The 21,832-nt window shown below is 37.2% G+C and overlaps 1 protein-coding gene across 1 annotated transcript in view; it reads right to left on the minus strand.

Annotated features, from left to right (window-relative positions):
- The window catches only part of PPHLN1 (periphilin 1), a 61,142-nt gene continuing 39,310 nt past the window's right edge, over positions 1-21,832 (minus strand). Inside the window, exon 9 of the mRNA XM_010076272.1 lies at positions 1-210. Within this exon, the coding sequence (XP_010074574.1) occupies positions 1-210 (210 nt within the window). The remainder of the gene's footprint in view (positions 211-21,832) is intronic.

Here is a 21,832-nt window from a genome sequence, read left to right on the forward strand (position 1 = left end):
TTAGTAGAAGCCCTCTTTGAAGGGTTCCGATAGATCTTGATTGGCAGCATCGTACTGAGCAATGAAATGTTTGAGTTCTTCAATGCATCGCTCACCTATTTCATGCAAATTTTGCCTTAGGGCAAACTGAATGGACTTCTCTAATGATGGATCTTTATCAATTAGCATCTTCACTACCATGCCAAAGGTTTCACAGTCTTGTCTATAGACCTAGAAAAAAAAACACATTTTAGAAAATTATTACATATAAGACTCTCTACATTAGCACACCAACAGCCCTCATTGATTTAGGTGCTACTGCAGATCCAAACCAAAGAATATTTTCTTTCTCTCTTCTGGCCATGCTAATACAAATATAACTAATTCAGAACTATGTGGATACAAGAAAGAACTCTTATTGGAAGAAATGCCTTCAAATGAGAAATTAAGTTCCTCTTGCAGCAATATTTAATAAATAACAGAAGAACAAAGGGCAAATGCTAAACCAGATTTTCATTGCAAATACATGTAAAATTAATTTCACTGTGGCATATCTAGCAATCTCAATCAACAATAACTTAGTTTGTAATCTTTCCTAATACTTTAAATACAAGTTACGTTTAAATAATTTCACCAAATTATGTTTGTTTGTTGGATATCTGTTTCTTGTAGAAGTTCTTGACAAATATTACTTGAATCAGTTTAACTGATTAAGTGATTCAACCACTAACAGTGAAAGAAATCTTGGCAGTGGTTTACACGAACTCGTCTGATCTTGTACAGTAGGGAATTAAGAGTTTGGAAGCCAGATATGTACTACAGTTGAGAAGTAACTTCTTGTTATCACTGCAACTATTTTTTAAACAAACATCTGACTGTGCTCTTAGGTGGTTTTCAAAGCAAGTCAGTGGCCTTTCAATTTTTTTTTTTAATTCCTGTTCCCAAATTCCAGCTAAGGTTATTAATCTAAACACCCACCAAAAAAGGAACTTGTTAAATTCTTCCAACTGCCAGTTGCAGTTCATTTTCACACCTCTTTGGCCAATTTCCGTTTAGAAAACACACTGGCTTTTTGAATGAAAGTCAGTTTTATATTCCCCATTAATAAAAAAGAAAAAAAACAAACAAAAAACCCCCACAACCAAACACCACTACACTGTTTTCTTCATAAGGACCAGTCCAAGGGCCGCTCAAGCATATTCACATCAGAGGAGCAGGAAAAAAAAAACACATTCTGCACACAAATTAAAGTATTCTCAGAAACACAATGATTTAATGTGATACCGTTAATAAAGACAGTCCTCAAATGTTTGATAGTATATATTGTAACAATATTTTTAAATGACACACACTTTTCAAACATTGTTTTGCAAATAAAACCTTTTAGAAAAAACTAATTTTCAATAGAGATTAAGAAGTCAAAAATAAGACTGCAGCGCAAAACAAATTCAAGCAAAACATCTTAAGGGTGGAAATGGTGTGCACATGGCTTTTTTTCTGAGAGGGGGTTTGTTTCCTGCTCTGTATGTTTAATTCTTTAGTAGTAAAATATCAGCACGAAACCCAGACTCTCAGAGTTCATGTTCCACAGCAAGTAAAACACGGTACTTGCTAAGAGAACTTCAAACAGGGCAAATCTGTGTTTCTTTTTTTTCTGACTCTTCCCAAGGAAAAAGCTCAGGAAGAATTGCTGTCTCTGATTAACCATATGACAGACAGATGGTATTTCACTCGGGATAACTCATGCCTTTCAAGTACTTGCAGCATGCTTGCTAGCCCCTTCACTGAATAATTCCTGAAAGGCTTTTTCTCCCCAGAGCCATTATGTTTTGGGGGAAATAGTTCAAAACCTTTCCCCCCCCCCTTATTGAATGTCTATTTGTCCTATTTTATCACCTTTGAAGTGGTCAGACCAAGGATCTCTGAGTGATCTTCCACAGGTAAATGAACCTGGTAACTGTCAGTTTGCAGAGGATGCTGTGCAACACCAGTACAGGTGAAACCTGGATGCAACAGAGAACACAGACACTCTGCCCTGTCTTTTCCGCAGGAAGGCACCCAAAGCTACAACTGAGGGAAATGCTCTACTTTTAATTGGTCTTCAAATTAATGGCAAATAGTGCTGCCTGCTATTTCTCTCACACACCACAAAGCGCTAACCCAGATGAAATTCTCTGACTCTCAGCATATAAATATTATCTCAATCTAAGCACATTTTTCTTCAAAACTTTCACAGAAGACAACCCAGAGGAGAATCAAGAGAGTCATCGTCCCTGCATCTGGAGTCAGAAGCCGCTTTGCTGTCACAACAAGCTGGAAACACCCTTCATACACGAAATGAATGTTTGTATTACTTTGTGACAAAAGACTTAAAAAAAAAAAAATAGACCTAAAATAGGGGAAGAGGGCGAAGGTGGAGCAGGAAAGCAGTTCTAACAACAGAAAACAAAGGAAACAGCTCAGCTTCTCTAACAACAATTGAGCAATTTTCCCTCAACAAGCTTTATACCCCAGCTGCTAACTCTGATCCTCCTGATGCAATCTGCCTCCCTCTCAATTGTGCAGATTAACCTATTTGTATAGCTGTGATGTAAATTGCATCACTGAGATGATCCCTTTTAAAATTACTTTTCCTCCAATTAATGTGATTCAGTGATTCAATTCTGAAACAGATGCATCAGCACAACTGAAAGAACTGTGAGCCACAGTCATGAACTGGAAATAACTTCATAAATCAGCTTATATCTGATGCCAGTGCACAACCAACCCTCAGAGAAAAGTTACTATGCTTTGCTGAAGGGAGCAAAGACTATCAGTTACAAAAACATCAATTACAGCTTAATCAACTATTTGAAAAAAATACAATCAGCTATTTAAACAAACTGTGAAAGCACTCAAAGCTCTTGAAAAAAGAGGATGGTAGTGTGGCATACTAAAATCCATCTTCTCCGCAGAAGCAGCGGTTATGTCTGGAAAGTAAGCATAAAATAGGATGCTTAAGGAAAAAAGAAAACTGCAGAAAAGACTCCAAACAAGCAAAAAAGTTCTCTGTTGGAGAAAAATACTAGAAGAACTTGTGACCCAACAAGGTTTGAAAATAGCTTTAAAATTCCAGCTGATATTGATTTTGAGCTCAGACCATGGAAAGCTCATCTGTAAACATCTGGAACTAAAACCTGAAAATTATTCCATATGTGGGGAAAGAAGAAATAACATTTCTATACTGAAAAACAAGAAAGGGAACGATAGCAATGACATGATTACTCTGTCTGATATATACGTCAGGTAATCCTGAAAACAGCTAAAGCCATAGGGTGATCATTTACCAAGGCCATAGCGTAGTTTTATTCTCTGACCTAAGCTACAGCACCAGCATAATGGAAAGAACATGTAACACTTTAGTAAGCAGATGAAGGAGAAGAAGAAACAGCTGCTCTATTCCCAAATACATAAATATATTTATATTTATTTTATATATACATACGCACACAAAATACATATATATAGTCTATATTTTCCATCAAATGAGAAGTATATAAGATTAATTCAAGTTCTCTTCAAAGAGTTTGCCAAAATTGGCACATCTGGCATCTGTGAGGTCAGGGGATCACAAATATGCCAAGTTTTATATTATTCTCATGGCATTTTAGCTCTTTTTATTCTTATATAATAGTAGAGAAGCTCTGGCTGAGATCAGTTCTTCACTGTGCTAGCCTCTGTATAAGCCCTTAGGTTTTGTCTAGACACAAGTCTAAAGCTGTGATGCACCTGCAACATGTTAGTGAACACTCCTCATATATTTGAGAAAACTAAACCAAAATTTGTGCAGTTAGAACTGCTTAAATACAGCTAAAAGACATTTACTTCCAGATCTAGCTAGAGCAGTAGACATGTTAGTCCCCCAGGTTGGAAGTGATCAACCCCTAGAACTCACCAGGTAGAATGAAACTTTTGAGACCTCTCCAATCTGCACCTGTGCAAAGTTTTCACAGTTAACCTCAAAGCACCATCAACAGAGACTTAAATTACAACGTATGACAATGGCATGGAAGAGACGAAGGATACCACACATTCTCTTCTTCCAGCTCAGCTTTAGGACATCAACCTCTGATGGGGAAGAAAGAGGGGCAAAGCAAGCACATGGGGACCGCTCATGTCTTAGACTGCTATATCCCTCCTGCAATGATAATATAAAAACGTTCTTGGTTTAAACCAAAGAAAACTTATTGAATGTCTCATCTGATGGGTGGAAAACACTGTTACCAAAACTTTGTTGTACACTTGAACTCTGGGTGTGGATGAAATTATACCTAGCTAGGTAATACCTTGATGACCTGTCTACTACTCACTGACAAAGTCCTCATTGTTTCCTTTCCATGCCTAGCACAGCCCCATGCTCTTCTCCAAAACTGTTCCGGAGCTGCCCATGTATTTTGTGTAACAGGACAACATACACAACAATGAGAACAAAAAATAGAACTTAAGATGTCCTCATCTGCAAGCGACTACAGTCGGCAGAAGAGTCAGCAACTTTATTGTCTTGGTCTCCAAGTCTTGCATACCTGGCCAAAAAGCAGCTTCATTTCAACAGCAAGAGTACACACTATATTCAAAGGGCATGATGCCAGGAACCTATTTCACCTTATTTCAACCCGTGCACCAAGTTCCCTGAGCTTAGCTCTACAATCTGTGCAAAGAAAAGCTTTTAAACTGCTCAAGGTGATTTAGAACAGCAAAAAACTACAGCTTCTGCTCTAAGCAGCCTTTAAAGAAGAGGGAAACAAGACAGAAGTTCCCGGATAACTGTAGAGACTCCTAAGAAGACCGGTCCCACCAAGCTACATGTTAGCCTCTACATCTTCCAGGTCCACAGCTGGTAGTAAGTACAACTGAGTACCAAATGGGAGATGCAAATTTCTCCTCTCCATCTCAGAAAGGGCTCAACTGAATCTTCATTTCTGGGAGAATTGTTCTAATGAATGTGCTTTATTGTACAGAAAGGTAGACAACATTAGCTGTCTTCTTCAGCTATGGTTTTGAATGAATAGGATTGTGGCACATTTATTTGAATGTTCCGGGCTTTATGTATGCACATGTAAAAGCCTCTTGAATAGGAATCATCAAGAGACTTGGGGATGCAAGACTCAAACAGCTTTATGCAAGAGATGGGGCAAATTAATTTCAATGCAGGTGGTGGTACTTCTCACAAACACAAGCAGGACCACCAGGCATGAGGAGGACTACATCCATTAGGTGGATGGGATGATTCAGCAAGTGAAATTGATGCTCGTGATTTAATCTGTGATTTCTAATCCCTTGCTCTTTTTCATCACAATCTTTCCTGCATTTTTGAGCATTCTTATCTTCCATACATTTACAGATTCATCTAAGGCTCCCTCACCTCCACCAGCATGGCTTCTTCACAGCAACTCGAGGCTTTCTGAGCAGCTCTGCACCATTATGTATACAGCCCACCGTCAGTGCTTATGAGTCAGCGCTCACCTTCAGAGATGCCTGTTCTCAGCTCCTCATGCAGAAGACCAAAGACCCTTAAGGCTCAGTTCACACAAGGGGAAGGAGTTCGGGCTGTGGCTCAGAAACCATGTGAAACAGCTTGCAACTCTTAGATACTAACTCACCCTTCAGAAGATACAACATGCCCAGCAATCACAATCTTGTATCTGTGATTCATGCAATATTCATTTAATATATTATCTTTCAGAAGATAGAAACTTTCCAGTTACTAAGGGCACATTTCCCACAAGTATCATAACCCCCATACAAGGAGGAAAAAAGCAACATGCTCACTGGTAGTTGTTTGATTTCTGACAAAAGCAGAGCTTGAACTTGCAGAGCATAAGCATAGCACAAGTTTGAAAGCCGTACGGTATCCCCTCCAGACACTCCATTAACGAAAGAGCAGACTGCCTGAAATCCCTCTTGCTTCAATGACGCCCCAGGGCTCCTCTACATCAGACAGATGATAGCCAGGTTGGTATAGCCCTCTGGTGGTATAAGCCAGCTTCTGATTTCCCCTCCTCAGCAGACCTAAAATAAGTTCTGTTAACACAGCCACATCTATGCCAGGTTTTCTACCATGACTAGACAGACTATGAGGTATGATTTTTCTTGTACTCCAAATTAAGTGCTATGCTAAAAGATTCTGTAATGCAGACCTAGCTCTAAGCTGATTGAATATGCAGTAAGATTTTGTGTTATAATTATGCATGTAATTATAGCAAATTGGGAAATGACTATACATTGAATGACTTCAGTACTGCTGCTAAAGTATTTTCCCTGCTAAATACATATTTTAAAAGGAATTATTCTCTTCCCAAATAACTTATTTTTAATTTATTTACATACTATCTTAGATTTTTCTCAACCATGCAAATTAGACTTTATTAAGCTACCTGAAATTTAGTCTCCTCAAGCACAATAAGCTAATCCTCTACTGAAAGAGTACAGAGAAATTTTCATTACTGCAGTGGCAATGTAATTGTACTGTTATGTTTATGAGCATAATATATAAATTGATAGGTCCACAGTGCAAATAATGCTCAGAACTGTCATTAAACCACTTGCAGACAATTCTCATGATCAAGACATTTAATAAAATTGGTTTTCAGACAAGATGATCTATTTTTCATGGTTACAAAAAGCTAAATTAACATACAACAAATGTAATACTTGGTTACAATAGTGGTATACAATTTTTAATTATACAATATCAACAAGTCTATTCCTTTCTTAAAAATGTACTAACAATTTTGCCTTCAATCTATGTAATAATTTCTGCACCCATTAATCAATGTGTTTATAGACCAATTAGATACTCATTTAAATGCAAATTAGGGGAAACAAGTTATTGAATCTACTATGTAATAATGAACAATTTCATGTTAATTTGCTACTTACTGAAAATATGCAGAATATTAGTTATTTGCACTTAAATGCCATTCTGCCTCCCTTTCCATTGAAAGTTTCAAGTGCCCAGTTTAATAGATTTAACCAGCTTTCAGAATGTAAGCCCACCATTTTTGGCATCTAAATACCTGACTGGAAGGTCTGCTGGAAGTCCCTCATGTGGAATAGATGCTGATACAGCCATCATTTTAAAAGAAGCGTGAATTCCGATTTGAACTCTGCTTTGCCCTCAGGGACCGGGACTAGCAACGTGGGGGGCAGCGCGTGAGCAGGGTGCAGCCAGGGCCAGGCACCGGGAGCCACAGCACCTCGGAGGAGGCCCCTGGGAGCGGCGGCTGAGGCCACCCGGCTCTGAACTCCCCAGGAGCTGCGCACAGGGCTCCTTGGCATAAGGCCATGGTGTTTCTGTTCAGCTGATCTACAGCATCTTGCTTCTAGCACACAACATCTCCTGCCTGCCTTTTTATTTATTCATTTGATTAAACTAATTTGAAAGAGGAAGATGCAGTCTAAAACAATTCTACTGCAAGGCTTCCCACTTCATTTTAAAATAGAACTCTAGTATGAAAAGAGAAGAAAAGTGCTTTATAAAATTGTGAGGTAGGTGTCTGTGTCTACAGTAACAAACTGCTGAGTTTACACATACATTTTAAGGCTGAAAGGAACTGAAGAGTTGGCTTGGGTGGTGAGACACAACTCTGGTCTTCTCCATGCCGTGTAATAGACTGGGAAGAAAACATGCAGGCCAAATTATTTACTTGCATGGGATCATTATCTCCAGTTCAAGCTCAAGACATCATCTGGATACTCCTTTGCTTCATACCACGCCCCTGGTGACACCTCTGCAATTACAGTGAAGTCATGGGGGTTGCAGAGGGTGGAGTCCATTGCAGCTCAGGAGAAGCCTAGGTCTGGCTCAGGTGTGCAATGATGGCAGCCCCAGCTTCCTATGACTTACTTCTGCCGTGCAGGGCGCTGCCCCTCAGCGGTAACACCTCTAATCATCATCTCTGTAGAGGAGTGCCATGCCTTCTCAACTCCTTTCTTCTTCCCTTCACCATCCAAACAAAAAAATTAGTCTTGTGCATTTCTTCAATGCTCATAAAGAAATCTAAAGATGGAACATACAGCTTTTGTATGAGTCTGTTGAGTAGAACCAAAAATAATAAAAAAATAAAAAGCAACTAAAAAGACAAGTCCTCAACAATTATAGCAAGTGTTTACATCTCCAGTTGTACAAGAAGGACAAATCTGTAGAGCAAGGCTATATAGTTCTGAACAACCACAGCAAAAGCCAAACAAGTTGGTATCATTTAGGAATCTGTTCATATGAACTATTGAACTGTCTCAGCACTCTTCCAAGTCAAACTGAACAGGGAAAGCATCATATACAAAGCATTCAGCACAGTGCAAGATAGACCTCAAACTGATATACTGCCAGGCAATCAAAATTAATATCTGGAAAGCTCATCAACAGAGCTTTCATTTATAAAAACTTACATTTTCCAAATAGTTCCCCACTGAGTTAAAATTACTACAAACAGGTTTTCAATAAAAAGCAAGACAGTTACTTAAAATATATTACTAGGAAATCTATATATTTACTTTAATAATTTTTAATACTACAGTGGAGGACTTTAAGTGAATGTTTAAATGAACAAGAATTGATACCCAACAAAAATGTACATGACGATACACTTCATTTAATGTTACATTTTGGCAAGAGCAAGTGCATTATTACTTCTTCAAGAATGTCTTGTTCAGTCAAGCAGAAGTAGCTCCCATATGGGAGAGCAAGGACTATTATGTTACATGGTTTTACTGGAGATAATTCTTTACTAAACCAATCAGACCACATAATAACAGCATTCTAACAGCAACTACAGGCCCTTGGAGACCAGTTTGTGTGTGGCCTAGATTTCATAGGCTTCTTTACAACAGATGTATTGGATGAGGGTAGTCTTACTTCATACATTAACTTGTGTGTTCCTTAGGTAATACAGCAGTATTAGTTTAAATTCTACCTCTCACATATTATTCTTATAGAATATGTGTGCCTTTTGCAAGCAGACGATAAATCCACATTCACATAATCCACAGCAATTACAATTCATCAGCTTTTAAACCTCACTAGAAGTACTGATAATCTCTTAAAACATATCCATGACAAATTTTCAGCTCAGGTGTAAGGTAACTCAGCTACATGTTTAAGAATGTCCAGCTACTAACAACTGTGCAGCTAAGTCAAAAAATTGTCTGAAAGAGCAACAGTTTATATATCTATTAATTTCCGTTTGTTTTATAATGATCTTTAAGTCTAGAAACTGTGTTTTCACAGTACCATAAAAGAAAACAAAATCCTAAAATCTCTCCTCTCTGATGGATGCTAAAAAAATCCCACTACTTGAAATGCACCAGTTCAGGATTAAACAGGAAATAATCAGCTTTATGCCAAAGGAAGGACCTCGCCCTGCAACTTTTTATTTATAAAATACTGAATTGATGGAAAGCTATTTCCTAAATCTGCTCCATGGTAAACTTATTGCTCCATCCAAAACAGGAAGGGTGAAGTTTATCTACAAAAGACCCTATGTTAATTCTCTTGTTAAAAACGCTTTAATAGCTTTCAGTTATGTCCACTGACCATAAAGACAAGTGATATTAATTTAAGCTTCATCAGAATGGGCTGCTAATTAATGGCAACAATCACATGACAAACCAATCTTCCTCGTTATAAAAACACACAAACATTTTTGTACAGTAAGTAGTTTAAAAGGCACATATATGGACTGTGTTGCAATTAAGATCAGCAATAATGCATAAGCTTTTACCAAAAAGTGACTTGTGGTGATTTAGTTTTCCCTCAACAAAAGTTTTCATATTTACAGTTTCAACAAATATCCTCAGCTACAAATATTCTCAGATTCAACATTCTGCATTAAGAGGGCTCATTTTTTATTAATGGGCAAGACAGAATTTTATCCTGAGGTATGGATCACCTATATTTTCTTCAGCAGCACAATGTAAACAAGCAGCAAGAGAAGAAAACAAAAAAATAAATCTTCCTTTTCCAATTAAGAGCAACTCCCAGCAGATCAGTTGCATGATTAACTGGCAGCAGCATTGTTATTGTAAACTCAAAGCTAGTGGATCGATGAGTTTAAGAACCAACCCTTAAATGAGAAGGCTTTCTCACCATCACTGCCTAAAGAGCAACTTCTTATTTTTTAGTTCTTTAATGGTTAAAAAAATGCTAAAGCAGGTTTGGACATGCATGCCAAAGGCAAGGTTTTTTAATCACATGCACAGGATAAAGAAAATACTACACAAAATAAGTTGTATGTAATGGACAACTTTTCAGAAAAGAAAAGCAACAGCTGCAAGAAGAAAAACAATTACTTAGATTACCAACATTTTATTACTTAGTTTATGTTAAACCTTAAGGTTTCTGCAAGTTTAGAATTACTTCACACATTATATTAGCCTCACAAATCAGTTTTATTAGTGCCTCAATAATGGATCTAATTTTTTTCATGTCCAAGTCATGGTTCTGTCTCTACCCTCTAAATAGTCACTCTCATCATTTACTTTAAGTACTCATTTCAAATATAAAATCAAATAAAGGAAAAAGTAAATGAAGGCCATGTTTTTGAAGACTTCTGTAATAAATGGATATCTTTTTCAATATGCAGCTGTGACAGCTGAAAAGACTATTCCCCCTTCCCAGCTGTCACCAACCCCACCCCACTTGTTTTTTTTAAGACAGCAATATACAGGACTACTCCAAAAATTAATTTATTGGCAAAATCACCCTGATTAGGTCACATGCCAGCATATCAGTTGGGCTGCACGGAGGAATCACTTATTCTTGGTGAGAAGGTGTTGTGGTGACAAGCAGCTGTAGATGACATCTAAAGAGGACACTTCTCTGTAGCCTTACTAGTGCGTCCAGTCTCTCTGAGATCATCTGGGACCACTCATACAACTGCTACCTAACCCAAACAGACAAAGCACAAAGGATCTGTGTTTAAATGACTCCATATCTTTGCATGTATCTTCAGTCAAACACAAAATATATAAAGAAACAGAACTTAAAGATAGCATAATGGCTGGGGGTGGAGCAGGTCAGAAAAGCTGTATTATGAAGCCTCATTTCTCACTGCAAATATATTAATTCCTTCTGTATTTTTTAGCATTCAACACACAAACTATCTTTCCTTCTGAATCTGTTCCCACAATTCTACCTATTTCCACTTCAGTTTGGAAGCAGAAATCCGATCGAAAAATTGGTAAAAACAGAAAGCATGACTCTCCCCAAAGAGAAAGCCACAAGGCGTAGAGATTGTCTTTTATGGTTAGTAAATCATATGTCTTAGGGCAGTGATTATCAGTTGTGGTTCCAAGGGAATGCAGTAGGTGTTCTGCATTTACTCAGTGGATACACCCACAGTACTTGGAATTAGTTATTTGATAAGTTTGGGTTATAGCTTGTAAGTAATATTGAAGAATCACAGTAACTAGCTGGTTAAGAAAAGCTTGGGAAAAGATTGTGAACTATTTATCCATGTGAAAAACAAGCCTATTTTGTATTTAAAAAGATCTTTTGAGAATAAGAACATTGGCTTTCTATTTCCTCACTACAAGCCTTTACTAATGAGATAGTTAAGCAATGCAGGATTTCAGCACAAGAACTGTTACCTATCAAACTCATTAAAGGAATGCCTGCCCTGTTCAACCCAGTGTCACTGAACATTTTCCAGAAGTTGTCTGATGGGGTGAGCTGACAGAGGACAGATTTGGAATGAACTTGGCAAGATATATGAATGCACTCATGACTTTTTGAAGTGTTGGCTTGTCTTCAGATTCTGGCATCCACTGAAAAGCTTTGATTCTTTTCAGAGTCTAGCTTCAGCCAATCCTTATAAAAAGTATTATGACCAATAGAAGAAAACTGGGATTATCAAACACTGTTTTATGTTGGGTTTTTTTGAGACAGAGTTTTTGAGAGCTTTAGCTCTGTATTATTCAGATAGCTTAGAGGAGCTTTCTGTGATACCTGACATTTATAAATTTTGAAAATGGCATGATGCCACATATTCACTAAGTCAAAAAGTAACAGAGATATTCCTGTACTCAAGAGACAAAATTTGCACAAAGCTACTAGAGGTCTAGACTCAGTCCTCTGGGATTTACTTAATGAAATATCTTCTTTACTCTATTTGCAAAACAGTGAGGCTGATTATGGTACCAGTATTTGTTTACTAGTAACAACAGTAAAGCATCATGGAAATTAACAAGTCAATGAAAAAAATTATAGTTAGAACAAAGTAGCAGCTTCCCAGCAACTCTGTCAACTTCCTGCAGGTTAAAGATTGTAGTATCACCAGCAGCATTATGAACTGTGCTCATTTCAGAGATGCCGCAAGTTCTACCCCTGGCCAACACTCCAATGTACAGAACTTCACTCTGGCAAATCACAGACAACTAAAGGTATGGGGGAGTTGACCCTTCACCTAAACACTTGATAAACTTTCAAATTACTACCAACACCTTGATGATTTGAAGATATCCTAAAATAATTAGGAAATCAGTTAATATCTGCAAGCATATTACTTTGCCATATTAAAACTATCTGTAGAGATACATAGGCTACTGTTCAAATAGTCTAAAATAATTCACTTTAGGGCAGACACCAAAACAAATAATTTCAAGTCAAACAGCTAAAATCTGGAGAAAGAGTAAGCTAATAAGGAGGTAATACAAAATAAGATCTAAACTAAATAATTAAATTGAAAACCACAGAACTATATATCAAAGTGTTTCTTGAATAAAATGTACTGTTACAATATAAATAAACTTTTTTATGCTGCATCTCTAAGCAGAATAATGGCCATTGCTGATAAAGTCTACTGATGCTGGATTGATACGGTGTGTTTTCGATAAGAACAGCATGGAAAGAGAGCAGTGAAGTCTCTTTTGATAAGCAGAACTAAACAGTTTACTGCCTAAGATAAAAATAGGTTGCTAAAGGTCAAACACTTTAATGCAATAGCCAAAAGAAACAGTACCATGCCATTTGCCTTTTAACCTTACTTCATACAAGATTACCATGTGCTCTCAAAGATACAGAATAGACAGGGGTTATTCGTACAAACATATCCTGAAAAATAAGGCATTCCTCCCTTCATGCAGCCTTCCAGAACTTTTTATTTTTTTAAACAGCTCATGCTAATAAAAATCTGGCTGAACTATATTGCCTGGAAACAGAATCAAATGAGGAAAAAGATTTAATTATTTAGAATAAAGCAAGCTAAATTAAATTAAAAAACGCAATGAAAATGAATGACGTTTTCTCATTTCATTTAGGAATCCCAGTGGGCATTTTGTTTTCTAAAATCACATAAAGTTATAAACATTGCAAACGTCTTATTTTCAAATCAGCAGGTAAGACATTTTGCTATTTCAAGGATTAGTACCCACAAAGAATTGATTTCCATGCTAAACAGAGGATTTATTTATTGATTTAAGAGTACCATGGACTGTGTAGAAGGGTAACAGTAACTGTTTCATTAAAAAAAAAAAAAAAGTTGCCTTCTACAGGGTAGATCAGTAGCTTATGCTCTTAATGAAGAATACACGACTAACACTTTCCATTTGTTGGCTGCAATGCACTCAAACCAGATCTTAGAACTATCGCTTTGTTTTAATATTATCCATTGACTCACTTCATCTTACCTCAACTTAGTATTAACCTCTCTTACATTTGCTCACCACTTCTCTTTGTCTTCCTTAGTTCTCCATTGCTCAGCAAACTACACTGTGGACAAAGCTAAATCACTCTTCCTGCTCCGAAGACCCCGCAGTTGACCAATACATACATAATAAAGGAACCACTACTACCTCTGACTACTTTCACTTCTGCCATCATAATTTAATCCTAGTCTTCCCCGTTCCCTTGGCAAGTCTTCACTCAAGCTCTCATATAACCTAGCTCTCTGAAAATTCAGAAATTAATTGAAAAATATTTCATGGCAATTTAATTAACTGAGCATCTTTGTATCATCTTGTGACATAAATATATTTACATTTCATGTGTTTCTATCAAACATGAAAACATAAACAAAAGGTATGTTTCATAACTAAATGGAAACATTATTTAAAGAACAGAAGCAGACACTGCCCACTGTATACATTACATACATATGTACATGTTCTTTCAGAGTTTTAATATAATATAAAATATAGCAGCTTTCAGGAATACAGTAAAAAGCTACTTGCTTACCAGTTACACATACATGCTGAACAATTCATATTGAAATGAATTACAAGCATACAAATGAAAGCTCGTATCCTTATATGCATAAAACCTTACCTGACAGTAGACATTGAGTATTCATACTCAGTTAACATGTTAAATGACCTTGCCTCTTTTATAGTTCTTCAGCAATATGCACATCTATTTTTCAAGAATAGTTAGTCTTACTGTACAGAAATACTTAAGTCAAACAGCAACAGACTGAAGAGAAACCAAAGCCCGAGATAAAGAAAGAGATAAGACACGAGCCATGTTACTATAAAGGCACTAGACTTTCAAAAATACCCAGCATCATTTTTAACAAAAGGGTTATAAGTGATCAAATCCTGCTTTTCCTGAAGCAGAAAGGATCATTTATCTGATAAATGTCATGATTCAAAAAAAGTGAACAAACTGGTCCATACGCAGAGTAAAGAAACACAACTGTGCTGCAAAGCAGAGGCTACATTCTTGGAAATCCCCAGGTCTAAGACAAACAAGGAGTTAAATTTTCACTGCATTGTCAGAATTACATACATGAAAAAATTGTGTTTCTACCATCAATAAAAATGTATTTGGGTCAATATAAATGAACAAAGAGGGAATAATCTTTACAGCAGATGAGATACTTCTCTTTGGAATCACTGCTCTGGCTGCTTACTATGACATGAGTAACACCTACACAAATTAAAAGGCTCCAGAGCCAACTCATTATAATGATACACGCTTTTCTTGGTAGCAAAAAGCCCAGTCTGATTAAAATAGAAAGGAACATTCCCAAACCAGAATTTATTTGGTAACTTATATGGGTCATGGAAGACCATATAATTACTTTAGACTCAAGATTTTTTTGACCCTTCCCCATTCCCCAAATACTGTCTGACAAATGATGTAGAAAACTCACAAACCAAGAATGCATACTGTATTTAACTAATTTTTTAAAAGTCTGCCTTATCAAATCACATATAAATTTGCAATTTTAGATTAATCATATCTAGATCAGGTATTTTAATGACTCGATACTACAACCATTTTACTGTATATTTTCTAGTGTACAGATAATTGTCACATTTGGAATGCAGATGTAATTCTCTATCCAAAGGGAGAACGCAAAAATAACAAGGCCAGTAATTCTGTTGTATGTATTATGAAACATTTCACTGTGTTATTAAAAGCACCAATCACTTATACATGGGCTCAAGAAACCAATAGCCTAAACCAAAACAAGGGTGAGTCAGAGAGCTTTCCAGAGCTCAAAGTTAAACATTTAGGTGTCCTGTTACTAGAAAATCAGAGGGGAAAAAATGCATTACCTGACCTCAGTGAAACAGGAAACAATCTCAGAGTTTATCTTTGCTTCTGATTTTAACAAAAACATAGTTGTAAAAAAACATCCTTCAACAGCAATGTAAGAAAAAGGAAAACTGTACAGTGAGCTTAGCTATGTCTAATAGTAAATTTGAGAAAAACTAAAAAGAGTATTTAAAAATTAATCAGGGCATTTTTGAGTTATAGCTAGACCTACCCTTGGGTAAGGAGATTAAAAGTTTCACTAAAAACAATATTCATATTGTTTTAATTTTTAATTGATGAGAATAAAGCAATCAGCAGTGGCTGACTAGTTTATCAAATTCTTCAGCAAGCAATTTCAGGTACTCGATGCAGGAACGCTGCATTTCCTGCCTTACCACTGTAGCTTCCAGCAGACGCCTCAAGGGCACCCAGAGGGGAAGACACCAAGCTGAAAGCACCTGACTGCCCGCCACTTGTTTCTGGCACCAGAAATAGGAACAAGTTTTCTTGCATGACGTAGTGTCTCCACCCTCCAGCCAGGGAGAAACTCCACTGCATTTGCCCATGGGCTTCAGAGCTTCTGTGGAATTAATTCTCATCTCCACCCATGTTCTTCTTGTTACCCATTTCTTTTTTTCCCCCACACTCTTGGCTGCAGTTCCTGATCTTGGCACAAATCTCCTTTTTTCAACTGCAAGTCCAATCCCACCCTCATTCATTGCTTCCCACACTCCCAATTCCCAACCCTACCTCTCCGGTTACCAAAATCCTTTCATCTCTTCCAGATTTCCTCCACCCTCCAGTTCAGAGGTCATCTCATCCCTCAGCTAGACATAGTTCCATTCTGTCCTTTCCTCATAAACTCTTGAATCCTTTTGCCCCTGCCTTCTGTATCCTCTCCTGCATCCAGTCCTCCTCGCATCTCTCCATAGAGAAGGAACTTTGACAGGAAGATTCCCAACTTGACATTCATGTGCTTTCCTACACTGGCTTCTGTCTTTTCAACTGTGTGAAAGAAACTGAACTCCTGTTGGGGGTGGAGAGGCACACCAGTGATTGCCAAGAGCTGGTGAAGGTACGGTCTCCATCCCCTTGCTGTGAGAGCTATGGGCGAGACTGCCCCATCAGTAGAAGTAAACTAATTACAGGTTTCAAGGAGGTTGCATCCAGCTCACAGGTTCCCCTAAATGAACAAAAAGACATTTTAATCTTAAACCATAACAGAGTCTTTGTTGCAACTTTCCTGTTCAGTAGCAGAGGCATTCAAAAGGGCTTTCACCTTTACTTCACAGTGAATTGTGCCTTGGTGTGCGAACATTTCTCTATAATTGCACACTTCCAGTACTTCATCACGTCAGCTGACAGGCAACAAACACAAACCATTCAGAAATACTTTGATCTTCATTTTCCTAAAAGTGCGAATACTTTAATGAACTATAAGATTAAACTAAAAGGGACCATTTAGTTCACAAAACTGAGCTACCTCAATACCAAGAATATTGGTTATTGTGACTGCTCTTTCTTCTCAAGATCTACTCAAGAACTTTAGGGGCTAGAGCAGCTGGGTTCCAGCTTGGTTCACAACTACATCAAAATTTGGTTCCAACAAGCCAGCTGGAAGAAGCTGTTATGAGGGTGTCTACTGATGCACTAGTGCTCCCAGGTGAGTAAATTGTCCAAAATAGGTAGAACCAAGGCTACTGCAGTTAGAAGATGGTGAGCTGTCCTAAAGGAAGACAAGAGTTCTGAGTTCTGGTCACGACAGCTTTAGATAGAAATTAAACAGAAATATTTTTAAAAGTTTTATCTTCCCTATGACAAAAAAATAAAACAGTCACTATGCAAATGCCAAAACTACCAAAGACTATAACCTTCTGTAGATTTCTGCCTGATGATTAAATAGGCAGTGCTTTCAAGGTACTAAACATTTGGAGGTGGTAGTGGCTCAACACACAACACAGCATGAGTACTCACTTGTGGTGGCAGGCACATTTAAGAAACCACACTGTGAATAAGAGAACTGGCTACAGAAATATCTGCAAACTTTTCATTCTTTTTCCTGATTCAATGCATAGCCAGGCCCCACAAAGACTACTGTGCCAGTGCAGAGCACAGTACAGCACAGGGACATGATTTCTTAAACTATAGTTGTCACCAAACTCTTTGTAACATGTAGCTGAGGTCTGCAATGGTACAAGTTATTGTTTCGTTTTGTTTTTGAAAACAACTCCAGGACTTGCTTAAGCGGACTTTCTGATGTCTAATGAGACGCATTCATATTATGGTCTTTCTTCACTGAACTCCTAGTTTCTGCTACTGCCTATTTTCATAAAGGTTATAACAACTATTCATCTTGGTTTATGGCTAAACTGAATGTAGCTGAAACCTGACAACAGAGTCAAGAGATAAACAGCACAGATACTCTGTGATTGCCCATGCTAGTTTCTCCAGGAGGCCAAGTCAAAAAAATGTATGAAAATGGCCAAATTTCCAGTTGAAGTTAATCACCCAAAAGCTTGTGTTAGCATTACCTAACTCATTCTGATTTTGTGTTTAAAAATGCTTATGTAGAGATGTTTCATTTAGGTAGCACATGACCAAAAACGTTAATATCCAAATTATCTACTACACCAAGGTGGTGAACTGCTTGTGGGAAGTAACTATGGTTAAGTAAGCACACACAGTACCCACACAAGTACAATATGTCATGTTGTAATGAAACCAAGTATTTAAGCTATCTCAGGGGCAGCAGACTGGGAAAGATTGCTAGCAAGCCAATTAAACCATGGAAAAACAGTATGAAAATCATCTAGTAAGGTTATTAGTGTCATTCAGAGCGATACTTGCAGTTCAATAGTTCAGAAAATTAATTTATAAACAGTCTTTCTCAAGAAGCATGAGAAGCTAAAGAACCATGAGCAACATGAACCACTTGATTTTGTCAGTATCCAGTTTCTGTGTTTTTATAAGTCAAGTTGACTATATTAGCCTTTCAAAGTCAAAGTACCAAGGTAAAACAGGCATATTATAACCTTTGTCCTGTGGGGAATCTTGGCCCTTGTTTTTCTGCCATATTTTGTGAAGCATGTCATTAAAAGTTGTGATATCCATACTAGTGTATGTCCAGACAATCACTGAGGACCGAAAGTCACAACATCACTGCAAATAACAGTCAAACAAAACAGGAAATTGATCCTTGTGGGTCGGTGATAAATGATGATGTGCATTAGTCATTTACACCCCAAGATAAAAATCTAATGTTTTTATAATCTTAACTTAAAGAAGAAGAACATGCCTAAGCAACTTAACGCAACAAAATATTTTTTCCCATATCATTTAGGAAACTAAGTTCCCAATTCTGCTGCTTCTTGGAATTATTTTTGTAAAGGGAAAAAAAAAATCTATAAAATTATCTTATACTTTAAAGTCAGAGCAAATTAATACTTTATACACCAAAATTTTAAGATACAAACCTATATCAATACTATATGCACTCAAAATTATCTGAACAAAAACCACAGAACAGTCTTATGCAAACTGTAGCTTTTTCATTTTAAATGATTTGTTTGCTTTCCAAATGTCATCCAGTTAACGGCTGTCAAATCACTAATGTTCACAGAAAAGAACAAGTTATTTTAAAGTGTGGCCTACTCATCTTTACAACATATTAAGTTTAACCTGCTCTGTGAAACAACTGCCAGAAGAAGAAGACATCAGGCTAGGCACTGAGATACAGCATATAAAAAGAAATAGAAACTTAAGAACCAGGTGACAAATCCAACCTGTCACCAAAGTGTCTTTGGTCACAGATGATCCTATATTTATACCCGAACTGGTGTTGTATACAAATCAGATTACAAAAGGATTAGAGGATTAAACTACACGCACCAGTAAAGCTGTCATCTACAAAACAAGTTTCTGTATATTAAGATCAGCCCTGCAGTCTGTATAAGACACACAAAACCCCATAAAACTCGATTCACAGTTCAGCAGATTTGCCCTACCTACAGGTTGTCTGTGTGATACTGCTCTTCTGTTGCAGTCTACTCCAGCTTCCTGAGGCCTGAGAGCTCTTGTCTGTGCAGGAGAAACGGAAACCAGCTTCCATGCCAAACATCAAGTCCCTCCTGTTACCTGCCTTCCTGCCACTACATTTCATTTGCCACTTACCAGGGGTTTTTGCATGTTCGTTCCATTACCACCTTCCCATCATCACATATGGTTTTATGAAATCTTTCCCTTATGAGGCTGTTCTCTGTTTGCCCTCCATATACCCTGTTTTAAAACAGGAATCCAAATAGTGCTTATCTCTAAGTTTTTCAGAAGATCAACGCTCAGACTGATAAAGCTGATGTTGAGGGGGGGTGGGAATAGATGCTAGACAGGAGTTCTTTGAGCTAGGGCTATGTCTGAGGCAATTTAATTTCTGCATCTAACTATGAGGTATATGGGATTGATCTTAGCCTCATTCTGTTTCAATCCAGAAAGCAGCAGGTTTCCCAACAGCAGTGCTGAAATATTCTCCAAAATTAAAAAGATGCTTCGTTCAAGAGACACTAGGTTATAAGAAAGAAAAATACTAAAAGTTAAAACTTTCAGTCTCAGTGCACTGAGACAACTAAGAGATAAAATTATCTTCCACCCTTAAAACAGTTAATAAAATAAAACACTGCTAAAAACAACCCTCAAATCCACTGATGCCCTTCTTTAACAGAAGAATAAGCTGGATACAAAGTTGGAGAGGAGGCTCTCTCTATCCTCTAAATTAAAGCTATTAAAACCAGCAACAACAAAACCCCACCAACAAAGAAACCACATACACAGAGAAACAATAACTCTCACCCCCACAGAAACTACTGCCTTTATCAAGACTCAGACTTTTCATAATTTCTGGTTTTGTCCTTCAGCTTTCTCAGGAGGCTCGCCAGTGTCAGTTCTGCTTATCCTTTCAATCATCTTAACTTCTGACAGTTTTTTCCAGTAGGCAATTTATCATAATTAGTTCCTAATTATATATCGAGGCCCACATATTTTTAGAGAGTTTCTTCTTTTCCTAATGCCTTTCCCAATCCTGTTAACACTCACCATTTCTTGAAACTAATCTTTCTTCTTGCTAGTCTACTCAGTATTATAGTTTCCAAGTCCCTTTCATCCTGTTAAGTTCTTCTGGTTTCTCATGACGGAACAAGAAACTTTAAATCAAGCAACCACTGATAGCTGTTGATTGAAAAAATGCTATTTTATTGGACAACGCCTTTATCTGACCAAGAAGTGATCTTGTCTTTCAGATTTGAACAGCTTGGCACTGAGTGAAACAGGTACAACCTTCTTTCACATTTTCTTTGATTTTAACTAAGTCCAGCAATTTTAACGAGTACCTAACTACTAACACACTCTCATTTAAGTCTTCCAGAGATCTACCACGAAATTATAACATCCGTAAACAATCCCCTTTAAGACTGTCTATAAGCAACCAGTCCTCTTCGAAATCTTGGAACCTGAGGTCCTGCTTGGTCACATAAATGAAATGCCACTACATCAAAAACTATCAATGACTAGATTTGTCAACGGGTTGAGGCCCCAGAATTCATCAACTTCAAAATAATGTGCTTAGCATAGGCCAAAAACTGATACATTATAAAAACACTGGGCAAAATAAACTGTCACACACAAAATCTTCAACAGATAGATGATAGAAAGCTAAAGGTGAATTCTATGTAATGTATTTGAGCTTCTCTAAGAATGAAAATACTCTGCTCTTACTGTATACAAGCATACATTTATGTTGTTAAGTTCTATGAGTGTTGCATATTAAACAACACTCACTTTTTATCAGCTTTCTAATGAAAAAAGCTGCTGGCAAAAAGCTGAAATGTGGTAATACATTTCTGTATTAAACTATACCTTCAGGTGCTGAATTAAAATGAGTGAGTTGCACCGATTTTGCATATGCAGCAGATTGTTATTACGAACACTGCAGTACATACCAAATAACCCATTAATGTCCATGGAAAGGGAAGAGAACACAGCTGAAAAAAATGGAAAGTGAAGGACTGCAACTTGTAAAGCATGGTGACCCAAACACAAGAAAAGGAAAGCAGTTAAATTTTTCACATCCTTTTAAAAGTATCCTGCTTTAAATCAAAATATTTCAAAGGAGAATCAATGATACTATGAGAACAATGACAAAAGCTTTTATGTTCTCCATCCTGCAGTCCCAATAAACATGGAAACAGAGATTTCTAACAAACAGCTCAGATTTAGAAAATTGAAAGATCGCAGCATAAACAAGACTTAAGGCAAGAGTGAACTATAAAGATACAAATAAGCATAACAACT

Source organism: Pterocles gutturalis, unplaced genomic scaffold, assembly GCF_000699245.1.
Source record: "Pterocles gutturalis isolate BGI_N339 unplaced genomic scaffold, ASM69924v1 scaffold19353, whole genome shotgun sequence".
Taxonomy (NCBI): Eukaryota; Metazoa; Chordata; class Aves; order Pterocliformes; family Pteroclidae; genus Pterocles; species Pterocles gutturalis.